Source organism: Athene noctua, chromosome 25, assembly GCF_965140245.1.
Source record: "Athene noctua chromosome 25, bAthNoc1.hap1.1, whole genome shotgun sequence".
NCBI classification, from domain to species: Eukaryota; Metazoa; Chordata; class Aves; order Strigiformes; family Strigidae; genus Athene; species Athene noctua.
The window spans coordinates 1,640,539-1,666,594 of record NC_134061.1 but is presented as its reverse complement, the minus strand read 5'-3'; the positions used below and the strand labels follow the sequence as shown (position 1 = coordinate 1,666,594).

General features: G+C 59.6%; 1 protein-coding gene and 2 non-coding genes across 3 annotated transcripts; 1 reads left to right on the top strand and 2 right to left on the bottom strand.

The window, feature by feature from the left end:
• Positions 1–785: 785 nt before the first annotated feature.
• PLXDC1 (plexin domain containing 1) lies at positions 786–20,418 on the bottom strand. Its single transcript, XM_074926707.1, has 14 exons — positions 20,327–20,418; positions 18,660–18,808; positions 15,825–15,968; positions 15,386–15,455; positions 14,906–15,028; positions 14,377–14,495; positions 14,069–14,168; positions 11,917–12,012; positions 9,842–9,923; positions 7,502–7,562; positions 6,455–6,590; positions 4,833–4,868; positions 3,516–3,676; positions 786–2,344 (listed from the first exon to the last, which is right to left on the bottom strand). The coding sequence occupies exons 1-14, from the start codon at positions 20,379–20,381 to the stop codon at positions 2,225–2,227; spliced, it is 1,452 nt and encodes a 483-aa protein (XP_074782808.1). The 5' UTR covers positions 20,382–20,418; the 3' UTR covers positions 786–2,224.
• Positions 20,419–22,441: 2,023 nt separating this feature from the next.
• TRNAC-GCA (transfer RNA cysteine (anticodon GCA)) lies at positions 22,442–22,513 on the bottom strand. Its single transcript has one exon. It is a non-coding gene; the product is annotated as a tRNA-Cys (tRNA).
• A 3,396-nt stretch (positions 22,514–25,909) lies between these two features.
• On the top strand, positions 25,910–25,999 carry TRNAI-UAU (transfer RNA isoleucine (anticodon UAU)). The gene is given in 2 exon segments: positions 25,910–25,947; positions 25,964–25,999. It is a non-coding gene; the product is annotated as a tRNA-Ile (tRNA).
• The last annotated feature ends 57 nt before the right edge of the window (positions 26,000–26,056 follow it).

The window sequence follows — 26,056 nt, the reverse complement described above, 5'->3', positions numbered from 1 at the left end:
CAGTAATGCACCAGTGATTTATACAGCTCAGTTGCACACTAAAGTCTGTTTCCATCTAAATTCTCAGCATACCAGAACTCTTGGATGTTACCTAGCATTTCTAGGGGTGAGTACCTAAAATCTTGCTGTTACTGTGTGCGCACGTTCAGAAAAACAGTAAAAACAAGGCCATTACTTGAAAAGAGTTAAATCCAGAGAAAACTCCTTACCAGCTCATAACCATTTCAAAGGAGATCAGATCTGGGCAAAAACTAGATGACAGCATCCCTTTGAATTCTTTCTACTTCAGGGAAACGGGGAAAAAAAACAACCTTCCAGTTGCAAGCTTTATTTGGGAATAAAGTTTATCTTCAAAATATGTCTAAAGAGAGACTGTCTGAGCCTTAACAACTTGGCACGGCTCAGTCTGACTTACCCTGTTCGAGCGTTTTGGTGCCTTTATGCCATAATAAGATGCAGCAAAAGTCTCCCTAGTGGCTATGTATGAGAAAGTATAATCTGGGGTCTAAATGCCACAAAGCATCCATATTTATCTTTAATGGCTATATAAATTCAGCAGATGAGAAGGAAAACATTAATTAGACAGACCCTGCCTTTGGCAGTAATCACCACCAGTGACAGCTGAACCAGCCAGTGGATAAAATATGCACTAAACATGATTATCAGAATAAATAACTGAGGATCAAGGGAAAATTAAAAAAAAAAAAAAAAAAGGAAAAAGAAGCCCCATATAACCAACACCTTTTTTTTTGGTGGGGGAAAGAAAACTTTACATTACACTGGACTTCGGTCTCTTTTTTTTAGACAAGCTTTCCTCAGTTTAGGGCCCAATCCTGCAGCTGGTGTCTGTGGAAGTAGGGTAGAGTGTTTCTGCAGATTAGTCTTAAATTCTGATTGCACAGAAGGAGTAGAAAACCCTGAGAAAGCCCTTAGGTAGGGTCAGATTCTGGAATCTCAAAGCCCTTAGTCAGGGTTAGATTCTGGAATCATGATATACGTACAAATGCAGACCAGGGCCTATCACAGACGTCATCAAATAAACAAATAGAAAAAAATTCCACTGACTTGAGTAGCCTCTAAAAACTACGATGTTAACATGGTGATTTTCAGATTTTCAACGGTGTCAAGGCGTGTATGCCTTCACTCCTTATTTATGTGAAATGCCCATGAATGAGCTCGGCTTTACTTCAGGATTTAGCCCGTGGGAGGACACTGCTTTCACTAGTCCCCTTCTTCTTCCACCAAAACCTACTCCGTTCCTGCTGGATTAGCGGCCACATCTCGAGGACGTATTTTGAAGGAATCTTAAGATGTTTTTCACACTCTGTCTCCTTTGGGCTAAGGGTCATCGTAATTTAGCAAACTAGTCAGATGCCAAAAAGTGCATCAGAGCCGTTGGCTCACAAACATCCTGAAGGTGAATCCTCCAAAGGGTTTTGCCCTTAAAAATAGATCAGGTTTCTCCCTTTCTCCAGAGCAGGGGGTAGAAGCTGTTTGCTTTGAAGGAAGAGGAGGGCAGAGAGTTGCAGCTGTGGTGGTGGAAGACCAACTGCAGGATGAAAAGACAAAGGCTCAAAGCTTCTCAGCCATGAGGACCAAATTAATTGTCGCCTGCCCCAAAAGAAGGCGAAGGGGAGAGGGGAGAAAGGGCCGGAGCTGGGAGAGAGGGGATGGGAGAGGGGAGGTGAGCCCTGGAGAGCCAACCTTGCCTCTCTGGGCCACCAACAGCCCCTACCCCCAACCACCCAGCCTCTCCCTGGAGAGGGGAAGAGGCAACCAGCCGACTTTCCTGAGTGCGGGCAGAGCCAGTGTGCAGCAAAAATCAACTGTTTTGCTGTCCCCAGGGGCCTGCTGCTTGAAGCAACTGCGTATTTTGCCCTTACCGAGATTTGTCCCCTCTTTGCTGCCCCTGTTAAGAGTCCTGGTGGAGGAGGGAAGAGGTCAGCCACACACAGCAGGGAAAAAAACCCAACCACAGAACAAAAAACCCACGCCAACCCAAAACTTTGCGTTTTTTTCTACTGCCACATCCAGGGCTTCGGTGCTGGGGAATCCAGGCAAATCCAGCCTCACATCACCCTGACTCTTTCTTTCCAAATGCTCCATTGGGTCTTTTTCCTCTACTTGCCGTTTCTTTTCCAAGAGGGGAAAGACTTTGCAATAGAATAACAGAAGACTCCAACACTTGAGACATGGGAGGTTCGAGATGCAGGGAGAGAAGCGCTCAGCACTGTTCTGCTTCGACAAAGCCCTCCTTCTCCTGGCTGGTCGGCTCCACCTCCGAGTACGTTGCGTGGTTGGTGTGATTTCGGAATTTCATGGCAGGCCAGTGATGTGGCCTTCGCTGTGGACAGAAACAAAGACCCATCAGAAGCTGTGACAGAGCCTTTCACGCCAAGCCCGCGGGGAAATTGGAAACTCAGTCCTGAAACAAAAACAACGCTGTCCTTGTGGAAGTTTGACTTTTTTAAGCAGGAAGTGATTTTTTAAAAAATTTATCTTTTATTACTAAAGAGTTCATTACAATGCATCGATCTCACTGAGCTGACCCGCTCGTAAGGTTAAAACGGGGAGTGGGGAGGAAATGGAAATTTGAAGTGAAATCTCACATCAGCCTCAGAACAAGGGTGCCCTGCGCGGCCAAGGCCGGCCGTGGGCTTCCCGTGTGACCACATACATGTCAGCTCCGTGTCTCCCCTCCATCTGCAAAACAGGGACAACTGCATCGCCCCTTCTCAGCCGGGGGCAGAGAAATGCATCGAACATTGCCAAGTGCTCAGGTACTAAGCTGGTAGAGGCTGTGTTAGATCAATTCTCTGAAGCCTGTCTCTGCAAACAGGACAGATGGAGGAAAGACAAGTGCTCCAGGAAAAAAGTCAGCAAGTGATAAGGAAAGGCTGAGGGCTAAGTGTTGCTCACTCCCTCCGCAGCAGCTCCTATGCCAGGATTCAGCCCACTTCTGACTGCCTCGGGATCCTACACCAAGCGGTCTTCTGGCTTTTAACAGCAGATGGAGATTGTCGGACCCCCTATCTTTCCGAGAATTAAAATCTTCCATTTAGAGCATTCACACCACCACTTACACAGTAGCTGATGGCATGACATCTATCAGTAAAGTCTGACAATTTTAGTCAACAAAATCCAGCTGGGCAATTCAAAAGGCAGCGATCTCAATTATGTCATAGCTCCAACTGAGCCCTCCAACCAGGCTGCGTGTCGACTGCTCATGCAAGCAGGTGGAAAAGTCTAACATTGCATGGGGGAAAAAAAAGGCAATGTGTGAAAGGGAGCAAAATAAAACAGTGTGGGAGGGAGAGAGCCTAAGTTTAAAACATCATCAACTGGAGGTTCGAAGATTAGCTGTGACTGTAGGACCATGAAAAGAAACTCAGATATGAACTCTGTCCAAGTTCCTCTCTCCCTTTCTCTTTGCTCCCTGCTCTCCTCTAGAAGGTTGGGATTTGTGTTGGTGGCACAGGAGGAAAAACACAGCCGGGGGTAGGTTGTCCACTCACCTCAATGAAGAACAGGGCAGCGTTGGAGGTGGGGTGGCTGTTGATGTAAATCCCAGCGAGGATAATAGCTGCAATGAGCAACACAGCCAGAACGATCCCCACGATAGTACCTGTGTGAATCGGGGCACCTGCTTTCTTGGAAGGCAGGCTGCTTCCCACACCTGCGAAAAAGAATTCACCTGAGTCTTGAACTGTGCTGAGACCTCGCTGAAAGAAAGGACAGAAAAGAAAACCAAGGCAAGACCTTGCAGAGCTCTGCACGTACGACTGAGCAACTCAGCCTGCTGCTGTCTGGCTCAACGAGAGGGGAAGACGCAGCAGAGAGTTGTCTGAGCTCCAGCATCCCTTTCAGATGATGGCAGTAGCTGGTTTAAAAGAAGATTAAACCACCACCATGCAGTAAACCCCCTCCTCAATCCATATTCTTTATATATTGGCTGCTCACTCCGATAGAAAGCCATTAGCCATATGCTGAGCAGGGTCCTCAGTGTGTCTTACCCACAGCCCTCCAGCTTGCCCTCAGTGCTCCGCTATGAATATGCAATTGCACGGAGCCGCAGAGGGGGTGTGTGGCATATATTAACAGTGACATTACCGGCCATTTGGGGAGCAATTTCAGCAATTTGGCTGAAACTGGGAAGATTGTGCATTTCAAAGGCCGTATGCCTGCAAAGGAACAGATCCTGCACCCAGTTTAGCCAGCGTAGCCTCCAAGAGCTGCTTTCAGGTAAGAGGGATGGCCTCGTGGTTTGCGTACGACCACAGGTCTTGCAGGCAAAGAGGGCTTGGATCCTCCCCACACTCTGCAATTAGTAAGGGCTTCCTGCAATTAGTAGGTTCTCTGCTCTTGGGGTGATCAGCAGACTCGGCCTGAGAGGGGATTCAGGGGAACAGAGGTGAAAAAGGCAGAGCTGGGCTAAGGAGACTTTTTATATTTGGATTTTACAGTGCTCTTTGGCACAGCTGGGGAAATTCAAAAGAAAAAAGGACTTTGTGTCTACGGAAAAACTGCAAAGAAAGGGAATTACATGCAAAGAGAAAATTCATCATCTTAGTTTGCGCAGCAGGACTAAGTGGGAAAAGTAGACAAACAGCATCAGGGTAAAACAGATTAGTCCCGACTCTCACTTTTCACTATCTGAAATGGTATTAATCAGGGTGAGGACAACAGGAGTCTTATCTTGATTACATCCCTCCAATCTCTGTCACCTGTCCACCCCGCTGACTGATCGCAACTCCCTAGTGCATTTGATTTCAGTGTAACATGTTTTCACTTGGAACGAATCTGAGCAGGCAGAGAGAAGATTAAGGGCTTACCTTCGCTTCCGGCATACTGATTGAGCTTTGTATCATCTAAAAGAAGAAAACAAAGGCAAAAAAAAAAAAAAAGGTTAGGAGCCTTCTATGATATTCTATATGCTTCCCACCCGCTTTCATCGCCCTGTAACGGGGCCACCGACAGGACACACCTCCTGCACAGCATTTATGTGGCCAGTGACAGTTTTAAACCTCCAAGTTTGGTGGAAGCACATGGCTTATAGTTTATTGTCTTCTTTCACAAAGGTGGCACCTGGAGCACAAACGTCTGAGGAAACCTAAATATGTTCGGTGTGCAAAGCAGAACAATACCTGAATGCTGCCCGGGCCCTGAGCCCCCGTGAGCGCTCAGACTGTGGCATTTGCAGCAATATGCTACTGAAACCCCCTGAATAATCAACGGGATGTTGTGCTGTAGACATCTGGCACAGGGGCCCAAAATCCAGTTCCATTCTTCATTTCATTCTGGAAGAACCAGGATATATTGTACAGGGCTTTGTGTCCTGGTGCTCTCCACACCACCACCCTGGCGAGTCCAGCTGAAATCCTCCCCCAGGAGTCTGTCCTCCTCGGCTGACGCGTTGGGTGGCTGCAGCTCTGACACAACCAGCGAGTCAGAGACGTTCACAAACCTCTCCGTGAGCAGAGCCAGCGAGCTGGGCCGGCTGGGGAGGATGCAGAGGGGTGGCTCCACTCCTTTGCTCCGCTTGTTCCTTTGCTGTGCTTCTCCAGATAAAGTTCGCTGCCTGATGCAGCTGGCTGTTTGTTTCCTTCCAAGATTACAAATTAACTTCATGCTTGACTATGTCACAGAAAGCCTCTTGTTCTTTTTCCAAGAATTGGCGATGAGTTGGAAAATAATCTCAGTGGTGGTGTTACACTCCCCCCTCCTTTAATTGCTCCTTTCAAAGTCAACTCTGTCAGCCAGGCGCTCCGTTCCCCCCCTCCCCAACTCCTTCCCATTGCTGAAGGACAATTACTAATGTTCCTTTCTATTTATTCTAATTAGCAGTTTGCGTTAGGGACTATTAAGCAGCAAAATTGAAGTGATACCTGCCGCTAGGATCGGAGGAGCCAGCCCTGTTTTAATAGGCTTATCAAGCTTTAGAACATGGGTGTCTCGAGGGAAACTCGGGTCCTTGTGTGGAGCTTTCCTATGCTGGAACGAACACCACTCCCGAGCAGGGGGCAATCACAAGCCTGTGCTGTACTATTGAGAGCACTGGCAGCCCTGAGGGCCAAGCACATTAAAAGCCTGAGCCCCTCCATAAGAATATGAACCTGTTACGATGCTGGGGTGTCTGTCCACCTCGAACTGCTTGCTCATTGACCTTCAGAAATGTGTAAAAAGGCTGCGATGCGACTGTAAAACTCTTCACACCGGTGGGTTTCATCTCTCCCCTTCCCACATCACTCCGAGTCTCACCTCCTAGGCTGGCCCTGCTTCTCCTTTCCACTGCCTCCTGCTCCCACCCCTGCCCTGCGCTTCAACAACGGGTTTGTTGTTGCATTTATTTGGATATGAGTTGCCTTTATGAGGTGTCAGAGGGAAAGATCTCTCCAGGGATAAGCGTCGAGGATGGGGTGTCCCTGCCACAGCTGCTCACCCCCCCTGCCCCTACCTTCTGTGGTGAGGCTGTCGATGAAGAGCGAGGACGTGGAGGTGGTGACATCCTCATCCAGCGGTGAGAAAGAGCTGTCAGGAGGTGCTGAATAGTGGTCGCCTTCTGCTAAATCCTCGCAGGTCTTCTCATCTGACTGGAAGGAAAATGGAGAACAGCTACTTTTCCCAGCTCTCCTCCAGCAGGAGTGCCGGGGAGCCAGTGGTGAGGCCTGCGCTTCCCAGGCTTAGGGCTGCCGAGCCCTTGGGGTTCCAACACTGGAGTGGAAGCAGGGGACATGGTCCAGAAGTGCCAGAATTACGGGGCAGGGGGGTGACCTGGAGGTTGGAGAAGAAGAGGAAATGTTTGGGAACCACTGAAGGAGGACAAACGACAATGATCTGGCAAGGTCCTACAGTCTGACCTTCTTGCATCACTGGATGACCTTACAGAGATCCTGTGACCTCCTTTTCCCTCACTCAGCCCTCTTGGTTAACAGGGAACAAAGCCGAGTTTTTAATGGGGAAAAAAATAAAACAAAACAAAAAAAAAACCCACCCCAAAGCAGAAACAGATGTTTTGTTAGAGTTGATCTTTGTCTGAGACAAAGAAACTAGTTCATCCAATGTGGAGATAATTGTGCTAACAAGGACAAAAAAAATCACAAGAGCTAATTTCTTCTTGCTTGTGAGTGAGTAAGAGTCATGCTTCAGAAGGTGAAGAAAAAAATATCCCAGTGTACTCAGATTGCACCATTTGGTAATTTATGGAGGTCTCTGCACCTTTACTGAATCTCCAGCACCGACCAGCACAGAAACAAGACACCAGCAAGGCAAATGCTGGATGAGACGGACCATGTTTTAACCACTCCCGTACAGACATCCTCTGAGAGGTCCTGCTGTAACGGGAAGGGGACATCCAAAGGGACACTCGGTCTGTTCCAGAACAGCACGGGTCAAGAGGAGCCGAGCGTGAATGTTTTGAGCTGGGATATGGCCACTGGTTTTTTTTCAGATCAGCATCATTCCTAGCAAAGGACCTAAGAGATGTGATTCTTCTCAGCCTCACCTTCTGGCCACAGCCGTAGGACAGCCACTCCTCACGGTACCGGTCAAAACCGCTGGAACATCTGCGGGGAAAAGCAGGATTAACCTGTGGCATGAGAATTCCCCAAAGACACAGCAATAATAATGCTCACTCAAGGGACGGGGGGTGGGGGGGCATCACTAGCGATTTCTAAGCTGCCTGAGAGTCCCAAACACTGCCCCAGTGGGCGCTGTGTACACTTGGACAAACAAATATCTGAGGACTGGAAAGATTATATACAAGTTGGTCTCCAAAGACATGGGGTTTCCAGTACAGCTGTGTTGGAAGGACCCAAATGTTCCTCTTCACAGAGAAGGAAAAGGGTCAGCAAGGCTTCTCCAAGAGAAACGGAGAAGCAGAGAAATAGGAAAAATATATAGACTGAGTTTGAATTTCCATTCCCCAGACTCTGTGCCAGGACAGGGCCATGATCTTGACGAGGTGTTTTTTTGTTGTTTTTTTTTTTCCAGCAACATCTGCACAGGAAAAACACATTAAAGAAATTATAAACTGCATCAGGAAAACACCAGCTAGAGAAATCTCTACAGAAACAGAGGGAATGAAATAGCACTCTGACCTTTGGGAAGTCTCTGGAGATACTAAAATATGAATCAGGGGTTCAAGCTCATGCTAATTTACCCAACTACCAACCAGTAAAAGAGGAGAAGCCACAAAGAACTTCAGGTCCTGCTGAGTCACTGAGATCTTTGCTGAAAGTACAGTTCCTGTAACGATTACAGGCTCAGCAAAAGCAAAAATACAAACTCCACCATCCAGAAGAGAGCTGAGAGGACTCTGGGTTTAAATCACTGAGCTGGACTCAGGATATACGTTCAAACCCTGGAAGCCACCCTACCAGCTTCCTTGGAAAAGATGATGTTAGCTTTGCAAAACCAACCTGGTTGAAAGCCAACAAGATAACAGTAGGCTTGCTCTAGCCTGCAGTTTCCGCCACGCTTGCCATTTGTACTTTCCATTTGTAACCTCAGCTCTCGGGGACCGAGCCGCCGCTGCGGGAAGCGTGGCTTCTAGCCAACGCATCAAGAAGTCATCCTACTCTAAGTGATAAAAGCAAACATCAGCAACAACGACTTGGATTTTGGAAGACGGGGTTTGCAAACACGAATAAGCAGAATGATGAAGTCCTTGAACCCTGGAGTTTCAGCCCGAAACGAGATCCAGACTAAGCCACTTGTATCTCAGGCTTGGTTTTGCTACCAAAGCCACATCTGGTTTCACGCATCTCTCTCAGCTGCGAGAACATAATATTCTCTGATCTGAAGCCACCGCTGAGCAACTGTCATTGAAAAATGATGTTCCCCTGGCTCGGGTTGTTCTCCAGCCCACCGAAAGGCAGTGAATCAACGCTGATTTATAGGGTCGCTTTGCTGATGTCTCAGGAGCTTTCCTCGTCCCGGCTGCTCTGCTCATACCTTGCTGAAATTGCTGCGTGAGAGGAAAGGGTGCAAGTCTTGAGCGTAACGAGGGAAAGGCTACAGAAAGGAGGAATGAAGGTGCCCTGCTGGGGCGAGCTCTTGCAGGAGGCTGCTGGGGAAGGGGCCAGCCCGTGTGCTTTCCTGGGAGAGCCGGGCATTTCCCGAGCACGGCTGTCCCCGTGCCGCCTGTGAGGATCTGTGTTATTGGGTCCTCTCCCCTGCCACTAGCTCTAAATAAATACTTCAGCAAAATCTCATTAGACTCTCTCATGCTCTGTATCACGCTGCTCGAGCTGAAGGAGAGCGTGGAGCAGGACTGCTGCATGGCTGGGACTGCAGCGGGGCCAGCCCCGTCCCCCAGATCCTCCGTTTACCCCCAAAAAAGCACCTTGTTGTGTCTTGTCCCCCACAAAGAGGGTCTGTCCCCTTCAGCTGAGGGGCTGATGAGCATCCCCGGCCGTCCTTCAGACCTGAGCCTGTCCCAGCCTCCCTGCCCTGCACTTCTCTCTGCAATCACAGCCTAAGTCAGGACAAGTTTCTCCCATGTTTAAGCTCACTGACAAGAATGTAAGTCTTGCTTCTGGTCTCAACTTGTTCCAGCTGCTGCATGGAAACATCAAGACCAAAAACCCAAGCCTCGGGAAATGTCTCCTTTCAACGGCTTGTAACTGGAGATCAGATCACTGCTTAACCGTGGCTACGAGACTGAGAGCAGCACCCTAACTAAACCAAAATGCAACAACAACCAAAAAAACCCAATTAAAAAATGAAAATAATAAAAAAACAGCACCACTGATACAGGCATCAGACCTGGAGTTGCACTTGCTCTCCCAGCTACAGAAACATTAGCAAGAGAAGAGGTGGGAAGGAAACTCATCCCAGCTACCTCTGCAGGACATGACACCAGCTGCAGTTGAAGGTCAGCTCCGAGGTCACACACATTTCACAGCTCTGATGCTGGAGACAAGCTGTAAAAGAGAGAGGAGAGACGTACCAGCGATGCGCCAGCATCTGCACGGGCACACGGGAGCATCTGCTGAAAGCTGGTGGCCTGGGTAGAACCGGAGCATCAGCAGATGAGTCTCTAACCCGACCTCTCTCTGCAACGGACCTGCAGCACCAGGCAGCACCTTTCTAGCAGGAGTGGACTCACAGTCCGTCTGTAAACGTCTGTCTTCCCATTCTGTCTGGCTGGGAATTAAAACACATCTGAGATTTATGCCATTTCTTGTTGTACTTCTCAGAAGGAAGGAAGCAATACAAACAGTTTAACCCTCTGTTGCTATGTCCATACTAAGTAGTTGTGCAAAAATATCTCCACATTGGAGAGGACTAGCTGCTTGTAAAGCACCATCATTTGCTTGTCACCCTGTCTAGAAAAGATGGCCAAGAGGGCTTGTCTGCAAAAAAACAAGTCAAGGAAACGGGCAGTTTTAACAAGCCCCTGGGGAGTCCCTGCCAGCCGCGGTGACAGAGCCGAGAGCTGATGCTGCGCTGACGAAGGCAGAGCACGAGGGGTTCCCGTCCTGCCTCGGTGCACAGGACCCCGAAAGGCAGCAGCGTCCTCATCCCAGCAGGGACACCCGGCACTCCTCCGTCCTGACCCACACACTCCAGCACTTCTCCAGCCACGGGCTCTCTGATCCCCAAACTCCCCGCTGCAGCTGCCCCGGACCTGGGCTACCCACACTCTTCTGGTGGCCTCCAGTCCCGATCTCCTCCGCTCTCCCACCCTGAACTTCTCCCGAGCAGACGTGGAGGCAGCCAGCAAGCAGGGACCTCTGGAGAAGAGGCCAAGGCTAACGCAGTTCATCCACTTCTGACCTGAAAAAGGCTAAAAATTAAACCCCCAGAAGAAAAAGTGGAGGCTAGTCCTCTCTACCTCTGTGGCTCCTCTGAAGATACTGCTCTTAGCTATCCTAAATGCTGGGGAGATACAAAATAGAAAGTCTTAAGGAGAAAAAATAGAATTATTGCAGAATGCTTATTTATGATCTGCTTTGCAGTAACCCTGCCTGCTGTTAAAATTGTCATAAAATACCCTGGGGAGACCGTTTAAATGCATAACCTTGGTATCTTCATGACAGATTTACTCTCCGCTCTGTATTTATGGACTGCATGACGACTTTCCCTCGTGCGCATGTGTCCTTGGATCCAAACACTAAAAATGTATCTATTTAACAGGATCCTTAAGAAATTTCATCTGAGTGTGGAGGCGTAGAAAATGTCTTATAGACAGACCTGAAGTGAACCAGTGTCCAGCAAAATTAGCTGCAGCTTATGGAGCAAAGAGAAGGAGTTTCAGCGACGGGAGAGGTGGGAAGAGCTGTCAGTGCAGGAAATAAGGAATTAAAGAACTGGGGCGAGAGGGGATCTACTGGTGAGCAACAAGAGCCATCGACTCAGCTGCCCACGAGGGAGAGTGGCGGCAGAGCAGCGTGGAGCACAGCTTGGGACTGTGGCCCATTGCTCCCAGGGACATCGTGGCTGGCCCCGCCGCTCTGGTCACTCAGTTGAGCAGATCGGGTAAGGTGTAATTGCCCACAGATCCCTCCTTTATCAGCTCCCCCCATGCCAGCTGAGCTTTGCTGCATCCCAGGCTCCCGTCCCGGCTGTGGCACAGCCAGGCTGGCACGCGCGTGGGATTTGCTGTTGGCCGAGGTGGTCTCTGAGCTGGTAAATCCCACCAGGGCTGTATGTTCAGCGACAGCCACGCACAGGCCTCCTCACAGTGGCTGGGGGACCCCAGAGCAGGGCTGATAGCACCCCTCCACTGCTCCAGTGCACAGGATCCCAACCATCGGGTGATGGGTGGCAGCCACACACCCAGCACCCGCTGAACCTGCCTCCTCCAGCCCTGGCTTCCCCCTTTGGCTGTAAATAGGAGGTTGTTGCAGTTGCTGGGTGAAACCACGGGAGGGAAACCCGCTCTGGGGCACCACGCCAGCCTGTCCCACTTACTGGGCAGCGGGGTGAACTCCACGGCTGACATGTTGGTGATCTTGCTGGTGTCCAGCTCCACGCGGTGATATTCGTAGATGGTCCGACGGCGGGACTCTGAAAGACGGAGCCTCGGCTTCAGACTGGGCACAAACCCACCCTGCACACCCTTCCCCACCCTGCGCAGGGGTTTTGCCCCTCGTCTCACTCCCAGCGTGTGCCCCCGGGGAAAGCTTGTGGGGCGACTGCTGACTCCCAGCTGGTGGCCCCAGGTCTGGGGGTCGTTCCTGGGGGAGAGGACAGTGTCGGAGGCTTTCAGGCCGCAGGAGAAGCAATGCAGGAGGTGCTTGGGGGAAGGAGAGGGATGTCGGGGCCCAGAGCTCCTATTTGTTGTTTTGCTAGGAGGAACTTGGAGCTCTCTGTCCCCCTCTCCCCAACCAGAGACTCCCGAGATGGATGTGGTCCAGTCCTGCATCGCTCTAAACAAACACCAAGCTGCACAACACATTGCTCGTCAGTGACTCACGGGGCTGCGAGCCTCCCCCGTGCGCCGCGCTCGCCCGGAGCTCCGCGCCGCTCCCCGGGCTCCCGCTCTGCTGCCGCCTTCCCCCCGAGCCTCCTCCTTCCCCCATCTCCCTCACGCTTTGCCCCCTTCCTTCTCTTTCCCCTTCATCCTGGGGGCCAGAGGGGTCTAGCCTGGATTCAGGCTTCTCCCAGATTTTCTCCCAGCATCTGCCACTAATTCACTGGTGACACCAGCCAAGATGCTCCTCTGGCATCACGCGTATCTGCGAGGAGAATCACACCCGCCCTCCCAGCACGGCCGCGGCTCCTCGCAGCTCTGCTCCACGCTTGGACACTAGCGGATGAGCAGGCCTCTCCCCTCCTACTCCCTCGTCTCCTTCCCTTCTTTCTTCACCTCATTAGGTTTTTGTGCCCAGTTCTTGCGGTTTTTTCTCCCCCTGCTTCCCCTCAGAGCGCCAGGGCAGGCAGGAGGTCCAGGCAGGGGCCGGCAAGCCCACGGGGCCGGAGGGCAGCAGCCGGGCGAGGGCAGGCTGGCGGGGCGGGGAGGGGAGGCACCATCCAGCCGGGCCGAGGTTTTTACACAAACTGTTGTAAACGGGTAATAAATGAGGGCCAGATGGCAGGCTCCATAAATAACAAGGAAAAAGCAACGGCACCGGGTGCAGCGCGGGGAGGCAGGAGCGAGGTTGGGCTCCTCGTGACAAGAGGGGACGGGAGAGGCTGGAAGAGCCTTTTCGGGGAGCTCGGCCCAGGCCCGCAGCTCGCGGCACACGTGGAATAAGCACGTGGACACGCATGTAGCCATCCCCGAGTCCTGCCGACACAGGTGCGGGTCCCAGCCCTGCCGGCAGCGGCCGCGCCGTGATGCGCGTCCAGGGGGGGTCCGGAGCAGCAGCGGCGCGGCTTGCAGGCTCCCCCGAACCCCCACGCCTACCGAGACGGGGCACCGAGCATCCCCCAAGCCTCTCGTCCATCTGCAGTCTCGTTTGCAAATGTTCTTCCCCTCCTCCTCATCAGCTGGAAATCGGGGAAGCGAGAGCTTGGCTGCTCACAGCGATTTGGAACACACTGGGCGAGAAGCACGAAGCCCTTTTGCCTGCAGCGCCTCGCCAAAGCACACAGCCTCCGTGGGCTGGGGGCACCTATGGTCTGGGTGAGGTGATGCACCCCGAGAGAGGCACCCCAGGAGAGAGGCGCCCCAGGAGAGGTGCCCCCAAGAGAGAGGCGCCCCAAGAGAGAGGCGCCCCAAGAGAGAGGCGCCCCAAGAGAGGTGCCCCCCAGGAGAGGTGCCCCCCAGGAGAGAGGTGCCCCAAGAGAGAGGCACCCCAAGAGAGAGGCACCCCAAGAGAGAGGCACCCCAAGAGAGAGGCACCCCAGGAGAGATGTGCCCAAAGAGAGACACACCAGGGGACGCAGGACACGAGGAGCAGCCGTGCAGCCAAGCCCCACATGCCTCCTCACGCTCCCTTGCTCCCCACTGCGAATCCAGGCCGTGCACCCTCATGTCCTGAAGCACCCCAAGACGTGACCGTCCCCGCTTGCCCCCTCTCCCAGCTGCAGTGCCCAGGGAGCCCTGGCATCCCCGCGGGACCAGCTGCTGCCCGGCCCCAGCAGCCGCCTGCCCAGTTCCTCGAGCGCAGCGACTCACCAGGCACATCGGGAGATGGGTTGAGGATCATGAAGGCATCGGAGAGGCCAGCTTTGACGGGGTGCTGGGTGGCACTGATCTGTAGGACCGGCACGGGGATCTGCCGCCAGGGAGAGAGAGGCTGATGGACCCCAGCCCGGCCCCGGGGCTCCTGGTGCCGCTGCAGAGCTCTGCGGGGCTCTGGTGGCACTGGGAATGCCCAGACTCGGCGTGTGAACGGTTACAAGGGGCAGATCTCCTCCCAGACCCAGAGGGATCCCCCGCAGGGACCCTCCTGCCGTGCTGTCCCCAGCAGAAAAACATCTCACCTCCTTGTAGCCAAAGACGATTCTGCCGGTGCTGTGCAGGGCCGCCTGGAAGGTGAAGCTGCCCATGTCCTCCTTCCCCTGAAGATAGACCTTGTCCCACTGCACCACAAAAACCGTCCCTGAGGGAGGGACCAGAGTCCTCTCATTAGGTTAATGTAATGTGTGAGGTTAATGGTTGCACTAGATGATCTTCAAGGTCTTTTCCAACCGAGATGATTCTGTGATTCACCTCTCCTCGCTCCACATCTCTTCCGCCGGTGAAGCTCCACGTCACCTCATCCCCAGACCCCCAGCGCTTCGCTCTGAGCAGACCCACGAGCAAGCCCCTGTCAAACACCCCTGCTGCCCCTCCCAAAGCCCCCCCAAACAGCCCCCGCTGCTCTGGGCTCCCCCTCCCCACACCCCCACCTGCCTCCAGCCCCCGTGTTTGCTCCGGAGAGCTGAGCTTTGCCCTGTTTTACGAGGCGGGAGCGGGCAGGCAGCCTGCCTGCCCTCTGCCCGTACACACGGCCGCAGGGACAGGGCTCACCGTTGTCCAGGTACTGGACGGTGGAGTTGCGGGAGAAGCTGGGGTTGAAGTTGGCCATGAGGGGCGCGACGTACTGCGTGGCCGTGAGCATGCGGTGGATGACATCCCCCATGAAGATAAAACCTGAGCGAGCAGAGGAGGGTGAAGCAGCGGACGCTCCCCTCCGCCGACCACCCCGGGGATGCTCCCTCCCTCTTCCTGACCTCCCACCACCCTACCCTGGCTCACCCAGCCCTTTTTTCATCCCCAGCCTCCCCTCCAAGCCTTTGAGACCCCACTGCGTCCCCTCAACCTCTGCGGGTAACCGAGGCTCCGGCAGCACCCGCCTCCCCGTGCGGCAGCAGCAAGGCAGGGGTTAGATTTGGGGTGCAGGGAGGAAGCTCGAAGGGCTGCAGCCCCTCCTCTGCCTGAGCTCCCCGGGGCTCGGGGACGTGGGGTGAGGTTAGAGCCAGCACTAGAGCCCCCTCCATCCCCACTCACCGCCCGTCGCTATCGTGACCTGCCGCAGGAGGTGGCCGTAGAAGGGGAAGTCAAAGGAGAGGACGATTCTCTGCGGGAGAGAAACGGGGTGAGAACAGCCCTCGGCCCTTGGCAAAACGCCTGCTGGGGACGCGGTGGGGACGGGTCTGTCCCCACCAGCACCGGCTCTGCCCTGGCTTGGAGCAAAATCCCCGAGGCCGGTGCCTGGAGGGGTGGCAGAGGGGTGGGAGTGGGGGTGCTGTGGGTGCCTGGTCCCCGTGGCTCATCCTCTGCAGCCCTGGACGGGGGCTGGGGGGGGACCAAACGCCTCCCAAGCCTTGCTCTCCCCCAGACTGTCGCAGGGACGTGGAGGGGATCTGCTGCCACAGGTGAGGTGCCACCCTGCCCGGAGAGGAGATGGGGGGACGCGCCCGGCGGCGGAACAGCCCTGCGGGCTCACCGAGGCCTGTCGGTGCGTGTTGGAGAGGATCCCGTGGATCTTCACTTGGCTCCTGTTGGCCGTCGCCATGTCGACCCACAGCCCCCTCAGACGGGCGTCCCCGGGCCCGTAGATCCGCGACACGTAGTAGCTGTGGTTGTCCTCCTGCGGGCGGGGAGGGACGGGGGGGGGACAGGGGACAGCGTTACCCACCTCGCTCTGCTCCCCCCAGGCACGGCTCGGAGCAGCCGGGACCCGATCTCAGCACAAACCAGCAACAAAACCAGCACTGGAAAACCCCGGGAGAAGGCAGCAAAGGCTGCCGAGCAGTTGGAGAAGGTGCAGAGAGGCCCACGAGAGCGAGTGAGCGCAGAGGATGGGCTGGCTGGCGAGAGCGAGACGTGACTCACGAGAGACTTGAGCGAAGCAGATGCGACCTTCCCGGCAAGAAAATATCCTGCTCCAGAGCCAGGGGCTGAAAGTTACAGCTGAAGTGACCACTAGAAGCGAAGCAAACAACTGAAGCCATGGAAGCCCAGAGGAAATGATTAACCTTGGAAGAGGCAGCGCGGGGAAAGCCGCCGAGGCGCCGCCACCAGCCGAGCGGGAGCGAGGGGCTGGGGCTCTGCTCTCCTGGTGACACCCCCGGAAAACGGGCTGGGACACAGCTCTGCCATCACATCCCCCCTCGTTCTTCTCACCCTGACCAAGGAGAGGGACCCCGGGCATCCCCCCGCAGCACCACCAGGCTCCCCGAACCCCCACAGACCATCCCAAACTGGGCAGGGGCCGGACAAAGGACGCGCATCCCCGCCGGGGACCTGCGCGCGCGGCTCTGGGGCAGCTCGTGGGGACACCGGCCACTTCCCGGGGCGCAGCCAGCCCTGCACAGCCCCTGGCCTGGCCACGCTGGCCCCCCCCGGTGCCTCTCAACGGGCTTCGGCGTGCGGACGGCCGGGGACACAGCTGGGAGCCGTCGCCTGTCAGGGGAGGCTGGTTCACGCCCGGGGGGGTGGTACGGACGGAGAAGCATCTTAATTTTCCTTGGGAAATCGCTGCTCCGCTGCTCCGTGCCAGCGCCTGGCGCGTCGCCACGCTCGCCGCTCGTCCCCGTCTGCTGCGCGTCTGCTGCTCGGCCCCCTCCAACCCCTCCGGCCCCCCCTCGCCCCCAGCCCCGTGTTATTCCCCAGAGAGCTGCTGCGGGTCTGCGGGAGTCATAAGGAATAAAACGCTCTGAGCGAAAGCCTGCAACGGGTAAATTTTTTCAGCTTCGGCAAAGTTCGGGGCGAGCCGCTGCACTCCTCTGACTCCGGGAACATTTTCCTCCTCGTTCGGAGGGACGGTGCAGCCCCTTCCCTACCGCTGGGGAAACTGAGGCACGGGGAAGGCTGTGCCACCACCTGCTGCACCCCAGCACACGCCTCCCCACGCAAAAGCTTTGGAAACCCCCTGGGATGGCGGGACAGGCCACAGCTGGGTGACAAATGACAAAACCTCCCGTGCCCTCGTCCCCCTCCCCTCCCTGTGCCTTCCTAATGTGTTCCAAAAGGGGGGGACAAGCAGGGCCGGGAGCGCGGGGGAGCTGGCTGCCGAGCTCCTGACCTCATCGATGACTCAGAAGGATGTCCTAATCTGTCACCTTGCTCTGGTTACAGCAGGAATTAAGAGAGGGGAGGTTTTGGATCCACAAAGGAGTGGGGAGCGCAGCCGCCGCGGGGCACAGCTCGGGGAGGGACGGCGGCGGTGCCCGTCATCGCACCCCTCTTCATCCTCTGGGTCCAGAGCTGCCCCTCCGCGCCCCAAACCTTCTGCGGGGAGAGGGGGGAAACCCCTCCAGACCCCGGGCTGGCACCCCCTGAGGTAGGACACAGCGAGATACAGTGACACGTGGGAAAGCCGCTCAAGGTCCCTGACCTTGAACGTGGCCCCGCTCCCGGGGCAGATGCCCCTCACCCCCCGACAGCGCCGAGCGCCAGGAAATTGCTGCTTTTTCCTCCTGGGAACCACAAGCACCATCACACCCTCCCTGTGGCTGCCCGGCATCTCCAAATGGTGACACTGGTGGTTTGGGGTTTTTTTTAAACAATTCCACATCAGGGACTTTTCTGGCTTCTGGCCCCCCTCCTACCCTGACGGTCGAGGCCAAGCTGGAGCTGGAGCGGAGGGGAAAGAGCCCGAGCTGCTCCTCCCTCCCCTGCACGCTGTGCCACGGGGGCACCGAGTCCACGACCAGCCACTGGCAAAAAACAAGCCCCCGTGGCCAGCGCGTCCTCCACCAGAAACCAGCCACGGCCACGCAGCCCCCCCCCCAGCCCTCAGAGCTGGGCAACTCACCCCCCCCCAGCTGCCAAGGGACACACGGCCCCGCCACAAATAACCAGGAGCTAATTGAGGGCGGGTAATTAGGCACAGCCGGGATGTGAGAACCCGAGTGAGATGTCCCAGGAGGTGACACTGCTGCTACACGAGTTCGTTAGCAGCAGCACGGGCTGTCGCCTTCCCCAGCCAGAGCCCCCCCCGCCCCTTCCCACACAGCCCCCTCGCCCCGGCCTCGCGCCCGCTCAGCCTCGACACCCTCAGCAGCACCACGCACACGTGGCGTCGCGGCAAGCGAAGCGTCCCCGGATTTTCAGGCCAGGGATGGCCCCAGGACCTGGCAGGGACGGCCGCTGGCCTCGGCGCAATCCCCAGGGCACGGCCACCGCGGCGCTGGGCTGTCATTACCCTCTGGGCTGCCCCACACATAAATCAGAGCCAGCGGCTCCACCGGGTCCCTGCCCAGCCTGGAAATAGCTGTGGGCACTCAGGCGCTGCCGGATCCTGCCGCGGGGCGGGCTGGGGGGGGCCCCGACTCACCACGATCCGCGTCTCGTTGGCCGGCAGCGTGTCGATGGCCAGGCTGCCCCCCACCAGGTCCTGGCTGATGCGGGTCCCCTCGGTCCCCGGTGAGGTCTCCCGAGCTCTCCGCCGCCCTTCGCCCATCGCCGGGCTCCCAGGGGGGCGTCCTGGTGTGTGGGGGGGGTACAAGGATGGGTCAGCAGGGTCCTACACCAGGAGGGCACTGGCCTGTGGGCTGGGATCAGCCCTCTCCCCCAGCAAAGCGGTTTCGGCTTCGGTGACACGAGTTTGGGGGGGTCTCAGCCCTGATAAGCAGCACCCCTGCAGTGATGGGGCAGCAGGGAAGGGCTTCTCGGGTCAGGGGTGGCTGCGGGTGCAGGGATGGGTGACAGACACCCGCAGGCAGGGGAGGAGAGCTGCGACGGAGGGGTGAACAGAGGCAAAACACCTACAACCCCTCCCGGCTTGGCTCGCACCTCGCACAGGGAGGAGCGTGAGGCCCCGGGGATGGGGAAGATGCAGCTTCAACAACGGGGCACCAGCGTGGCCGTGTCCCCGATGTCCCCCCGCCCGGGGCTGGCGCGGGGTGCGGGTGCTGGGGCAGACTCCGAGCATCCAGCTCCAAAAGCAAACGTGTCCCTCGTCCCCTCCTGCCGCATCTCTCCCTGCCCGGCTCCAACCCTGGGGAGGGAGCGGAGGCCAGAAACACGGCGCAGCGTGAAGCTGGGGGGGGGGGGATGAAAAAGCCGTTTGGGACCAAATCTGCAGAGATTCATGAGATTTCCTGGCAGCTCGGCACGGGCGGAGGCGGTGCAGACGGCACATGCTCGCCCACGGGCAGGGACAGAGCCTGGACGTCTGTCCCCCGTGAGCGGGACCCCAAAACCACCCGGGGGGGCCGCAGGCTGTTCCCTTCACCCTTGGGAAAGGGCTCCCGCCTTCTCCCTGGGGAGAGGGAGTTAATTGCTGCCTAATGAGCTCCTGGTCCCCTCCTGGTCCCGCGGGGCTGGTTTCTGTTCCCAGCGCCTCCGGGAGGGGAAACTGAGGCAGGGGGGAGCAGGGCTGAGCTGGCAGGAGCCGGCGGGACGCGCCCCACTGCTGACAGACGGGGAAAGGGGCTCTGTGCCTGGGGGGGGGGTGTCACACGCGCCTTCCCTGGGGGGCCCCAAGCCCTCACCGCTGCTGGGAGGTTTGTGGTGGCCCCCACAGAGGCTCCGGCATCCCCCCTAAAATCTCACCCGACTGCTGCCCCCCCCCTCCCCCCGCCCCAGCCAGGCCAGCACCAGCCGTGCCACGAGGGGGGGGGGTGAAATTCTAGGTGCACCCCAACAGCGGGGCCACGGCCCCCCCTCCGCCCCAGGGCTGCCCCGCACGGCTTGAGGGGGGGTCCGGGCACCTCACAGACCCATTGGCTTGGCAGGGTGGGGGACACGGGGCGGGGAAGGGCCCCCCCAAAGCAGGGGGGGCGGCCTGGGGGGCAGCCTGCGCTGGGGGGCAGCGTGTCACGCACCTGCGTGCCCAGTGGGGCGCGAAGACACCCCCAAAGCGCTGCCCGCGCCCGGGGCGAGGCGACACCTCCCGCTGCCCAGGGACACGCGGGGGCCGCGGGCACAGGACCCCCCCCCGGACCCCCACTCCCGGCGGACGCCCCCCCCCCGGTCGGATCTCGCCCCCAGCCCCCCTACCTGCGCCCAGCGCCCCGCGCAGCAGGCAGAGCAGGATCAGGCCCCCCCAGCGCATGGTGGGGGCGGGGGGCCCCGCTCGGCCCCGGCTCTGGGTTTTTTTTTTTTGGGGGGGGGCTCAGCGCCCCGCCATGGGCCGGCACCCCCGGGGAGCCGCGCACGGAGCCGGAGCGGGAGCGGGAGCCGGAGCCCGGGCGGGAACCGGGGGTGGGGCCGGGGGTGGGGCCGGGGGTGGGGCTGGAGCCGGGGGCAGGACACCCCCCCAACACCCCCCCCCGACCCCGAAGTGGGGGGGCTGGGGCAGTGCCCCCCCATCCCGCGTAGGGCTGGCGGCTGCCCCGAGCCTGCGCTGCCCCCCCCGCCCCCATGGAAATGGGCCTCCATGTGCTGACCCCCCCTCCATGTGCTGAACCCTCCATCATCTGCTGACCCCCCCCTCCATGTGCTGACCCCCCCTTCCATGTGCTGGCCCCCCCTCCATGTGCTGACCCCCCCTCCATGTGCCGACACCCCCCCCAGCAACACGGGGGGGACACAACGCTGATGCTGGGGGGTCCCCAGTGCGGGCAGCCGGGGGTCGGTGACCCCGCACCGTGCTGCGGGGGGGGGCAGTGTGCCCGGCTGAGCCCCCCCAGCCCCGGGGGGGGGGTACGTGGCCCCCCCAGCCCAGCCCGTGGCCTTGCCTGTCCCCACACGCCGCCCTTGGGGACAAGGAGCCGGAGCAGCTGCAGGACAATGGCAGCCACCGTGTCTGGGGGGGGTCCAGCACCCCTCAGTCACCCCCCCCCGGGGCCCCCCCACCCCCCCGGCAAAGCCACGGGGGATGCAGAAGTGTTTGTCTCCCAGTTATTCCCTTTGCGGCAGGTTACTGGGGGCACTGGGGGGATTGGGGGGGGGGGGGGTCACGGGGGGAGGGTTGTCACAGGGTGGGGGGACACAGGGTGGGAGGGACACAGGGTGGGGGGGACACAGGGTGGGGGGGTGTCACAGGGTGGGGGGGTCACGGGGGGGTCCAGCTGACACCGCAGAGCCCTGGGAGCTGCCGGACGCTCCAGCCCCCCCCGCGCTCAGCCCACACCACACTTTGGGCAGCGTTTTGGCGGGGGGGGGGGGCTCAGCCTGCGCCCCCAACCCCCCCATCCCTGGGTCCCCGGGGGTGGCTCAGCCGCGGGTGCCGGGGCAGGAGGAGGGTGCAAACACCTGCGGAGACACGTCCCGGGCCGAGGGCCTGGGGGGGGATCCTGACCCCCGCGGCCAAAGCTGGGGGGGGCGGGAGCGATGTGGGGCCCTTTGGCTGCTCTGAACTGAGGAATCGGGGGCGGGGGGGGGGGGCAACAGTCGGGGGGGGGGGGCAACAGTCGGGGGGGGGGGGGGGGGTGCCACTGCCAGAGAGTTGGCTCCATCCTTCCGCAGGAGCAAGCGCCGTCCCCGCCGGGGGGGCACCCGCGCTTGCGGGGGGCTGCGGGGGGCTGCGGGGGGCTGCGGGGGGGCAGGACACCACCTCCCCTCGCTCCATGGGGTTGGGGAGCGACTAAAAGGGGTGAAAATGCCCCAAAAAGGGGGTCGATGGCCCGGTGATGGGCGCTAAGCGCCCCCCGCAGGACAGGCAGCGCTTCTTTACTTCAGGGTTTGCACAAACCCGCGGGCTCGGTGGTCACCCACAAACCAACCCCCCCCCCCCCCCCCCCCCCCGACGGGACTTTCCCAGCAACGTTCCTACACAAAACTTGCGGAGTTGGGGGTTTGCCAAGTCCATCCCCTCCAGCACGATTGGTCAGAATTTACATACGATTATAATACTGCTGACACAACTCCGCCACCACTCCGCATGCTCAGGGGAAGGGGCTTCGCCCGGCCGGGGGTCTGTTGGACCCGGAGGAGGGGGTTTTAGGGGGGGGGGGGGGGCTCAGCCAGGGACACCCGGACCTCGGCCCTGCTCGGCCGTGAATCCGCGTCAGGGTCTCATTGCTCCGGGATGTCCCCGCTCGCGGGCGGCTGGCGCAGAAAGAAAACATCTTTCTTGACCTGGAGCGTAATATGGCTAAAAATTTAACAAAAAAAAAAAAAAAAAAAAAAAAAGAAGAAGAAGAAGAAGAAAAAAAAAATAAAAAAAAAAAGAGGGGGCACCCGGATTTGAACCGGGGACCTCTTGATCTGCAGTCAAATGCTCTACCACTGAGCTATACCCCCGCACCGCGCCTGGTGCTCGCTCTCGGGGCTGTAGCGCTGCTCGGGCGGGAGCGGGGAACCCCCGGGGGCACCCCCGGACACCCACAGGTACCCCCAGACCCCCATGGGCACCCCCGGGGGCACCCCCGGACACCCACGGGTACCCCCAGACCCCCATGGGCACCCCCAGGGGCACCCCCGAACACCCACGGGTACCCCCAGACCCCCATGGGCACCCCCGGACACCCACAGGTACCCCCAGACCCCCATGGACACCCCTCGGGGCACCCACGGACACCAATGGACACCCACAGGTACCCACAGACACCACGGGCACCCCCAGACCCCCATGGACACCCAAGGGCACCCACAGACACCCACAGATACCCACGGACACCCCCATGGACACTCATGGACACCCACAGGCACCTACAGACACCCACAGACACACGTGGACACCCACAGACAGCCGTGAGCACCCACAGACCCCCATGGACACCCACAGACACCCCCACACACTCCTGCACACCCATGGACACCCAAATGCCCCCACGGGCACCCCTGCACACCCGCGTGCACCCACTGACACCCACAGGCACCCGCTGACACCCACTGACACCCCCAGACCCCCACAAACACCCGTGTGCATCCATGGACACCCCCAGACACACACATGCCCCCACGGGCCCCCCCGCACACCCGCGTGCACCCACAGGCACCCGCAAACACCCACAGGCACCCACAGACATCCACGGGCACCCACGTGCGCCCCTGCGCACCCCCCACCCGCGCCCCCCCAGCCGTGTGCACACCCCCCCACCCCATCTCACCGCCCCCCCTCGCCCAGTGTCCCCCCACACCGCTGCCTGCACAGCAGATCGGGGTGGGGGGGAGCAGGATCCAGCCCCCCCCCCCCCCAACTCCTCCCAGGCCTCAGCAGCTGCGGGGGGGGGGAACGTGACCCCATCAGCCCCCAAACCCCTCGGCAGGGCGGGATGGGGCCAGACCCCGGGGTTTTGGCACAGGGGGCACGGGGGGGGGCAGCCCCGCGGGGCTGGGGGAGCACATGGGCCCCCCCGAGCTGCTGAGGCTGGGGGAAGCCCCGGGGGGTTTGGGGGAGCAGAGCTGCCGGGGGGGGGTCTCGGTGGCGCGGGGGGGATTAGGCGGGGGCAGCAGCGTCGGGGCAATCGCCCAGCGGGGGGCGGATGGGGGGAGCAGCGGGGTCAATATTTGCTCCCTAAGCCGCTGCGCAAACGCGGAGGGCGAGGGGGGGGGCGATGTGCGGGGCCGGGTCCTGCCCCGGGGCACCGGCACCTCCTGCACCACGGCGAGTTTGGGGGGGGTCCTGTCGTCCCCCCCCATCCCGGTGCAAGCAGCCGCGGTGGTTGTGAAGCCCCCGGTGCGGGGTGTCCCCTCGCGGAGCTGCGCCCGGGTCGCCCACCAGCCGCCCCTTTTACAGACGGGAAAACTGAGGCACGAACTGGGGGCAAGCGCCCCGCCGCAGCGAGGGAACCCCACGGGGGGGGGGGGGGTGATCTCCCTCCCCGCAGCAGGACGCGTCCCTGGAGCCCAAAGGAGGGGACACCCCGGTGTCCCCCACTCCCAGCGAGCCACCAGCTCCTGCCCCGGGGGTTCGTCCCCCCCCCTCCTCGTGCCACAGCCTGGCAACGGGGAACCGGGGCGGGGGGGGGGGCTCTTCCCACTGCGAAGTGTATTGGAGAGGTTGGGGGGAGCGCGGGGAGGCCCCGGCTGAGCCCCCCCTGCCCCCCCGCCTGTTTGGGGACATGGTGGTGGCTTTGTCTGGGGGATCCGCTCGGGGGGGGGGGGGGTTGCGGGTTTGCCCAGCGCCGGTGCCAGCCGGGGGGGGAGATAAGGGCCGGGACACGCAAACACCTCGTTAGCAAACCCGTTAGGGAGGGCGCAAAGCCCGTCACCCCCGGGACGGTGTGCGAGGGGGGGGACACAAGGGGGGGGGCTGGCGAGCGGGGGGGACACGACACGACACACAGCCCAGATGCCAACCAGGTGCCCGCCGCTGCCCTTCCTGGGGGGGCCCAACCTTTGCCCCCCGCTTTCTCCTTCTGCCTCCTCCTCATCCTCGCTGTCCCCCGCGCCCCAGGAAAAAGGGGGGGGGGGGGGGGGGGACACGACACAAACCCGGGAACCGAACCCCGCTGTTGTAATGAGCCGCTGGCGGCCTGGCAGGGCGCTGGCACCCACTGTCACCCCGAGCCCGGGGGGACCCCAGGGGCTGGCAGGGACCCCCCCCCAGGGCTGCAGCCCCCCCCCAGGCGCCGGAGCCAGACTGCTCCGAGGGGGCCGTTTACTCGGGGGCTGCTGCCCCCGGGCGGGGGGCGGCTGGCAATTATGTAAATCCCTTAACCCCTGATTGCCGCCTCCCTCCCCATTAGGGGGGCAAACAGTTTGAGCAGCGGGGGCCCAGATAGGCCGGGGGCTACTTAAAGCCAGAGGCCGCGAGCCCGGGCAGGCCAGCGCCCCCCCCGCCACCATGGTGACGGCCCCGGCCCTGCTCTGCCTCGTCGCCTCCCTCCTGCCCGTGGCCCCCGCGCACCTCTGGGCCTGGATGTACTCCCTGCCCCAGCACCCCCCCCGCGAGGGCAGCCCGGGGGGCAACCCGGAGCAGGTGAGTCGGGGGGTGCCCCCCCAAACGCACACACACACCGCGGCGTGGGGTCCCTGGGGGAGCAGGGTGGGCGCAGGGGTGGGCGCGGGATTTTTAGCAGGGTGGGGGCTGAGTTTACAGCCCGGGGGGGGGGAAGTAGAATTTATAGCCGGGGTGGGGGCACAGTTTGCAGCCGGGGTGGGAGAAGGGTCTGCAGTCGGGGTGGGAGCGGGACCAGGGTGGGCGCAGGATTTTTAGCAGGGTGGGGGCTGAGTTTACAGCGGGGGGGGGGGTGTGTTTAGAATTTGCAGCCGGGGTGGGAGCGGGGTGGGGGCACAGTTTGCAGCCGGGGTGGGAGAAGGAGCAGGGTGGGCGCAGGGGTGGGCGCGGGATTTTTAGCAGGGTGGGGGCTGAGTTTACAGCCCGGGGTGGGGGGAAGTAGAATTTATAGCCGGGGTGGGGGCACAGTTTGCAGCCAGGGTGGGAGAAGTGTCTGCAGTCGGGGTGGGAGCGGGACCAGGGTGGGCGCGGGATTTTTAGCGGGGTGGGGGCTGAGTTTACAGCCGGGGGGGGGGAGTAGAATTTGTAGCCGGGTGGGGGCCGGATTTACAGCCGGGGGGGGGGAGCGGGAGCAGGGTGGGCGCAGGGTCGGGGGTGAATTTACAGCTGAATGGGGGGGGGGGGGCAGCGCAACGGGTGGGGCGCGGCCTGTGGGCGTGGCCTGCCGGAGGGGGCGTGTCCCGGGCGGGCGGCGGGGCCGGGAGGGGGCGCGGGCGCGGCGGGCGGCGCCGGGCGCTCCAGTGGCGCAATCGGTCAGCGCGCGGTACTTATAGGGCAGTACGCGAGCAATGCCGAGGTTGTGAGTTCGAGCCTCACCTGGAGCAGGACTTTTACGGGCTCCGCCAGCCCCCCCCCTGCTCTTCCCCTTTCCCCCCAAAACC

Bases quoted from the DNA above. Each gene is read 5' to 3' on its own strand.
- PLXDC1 (XM_074926707.1), bottom strand. From the start codon at position 20,381: ATGCGCTGGGGGGGCCTGATCCTGCTCTGCCTGCTGCGCGGGGCGCTG. The intron at 15,969-18,659 runs GTGAGTCGGGGC...CCCCGCCCGCAG, and splicing joins CCAACGAGACGCGGATCGTG to GAGGACAACCACAGCTACTA. The intron at 2,345-3,515 runs GTGAGTGGACAA...TTCTGTCCACAG, and splicing joins CTGCCCTGTTCTTCATTGAG to CGAAGGCCACATCACTGGCC.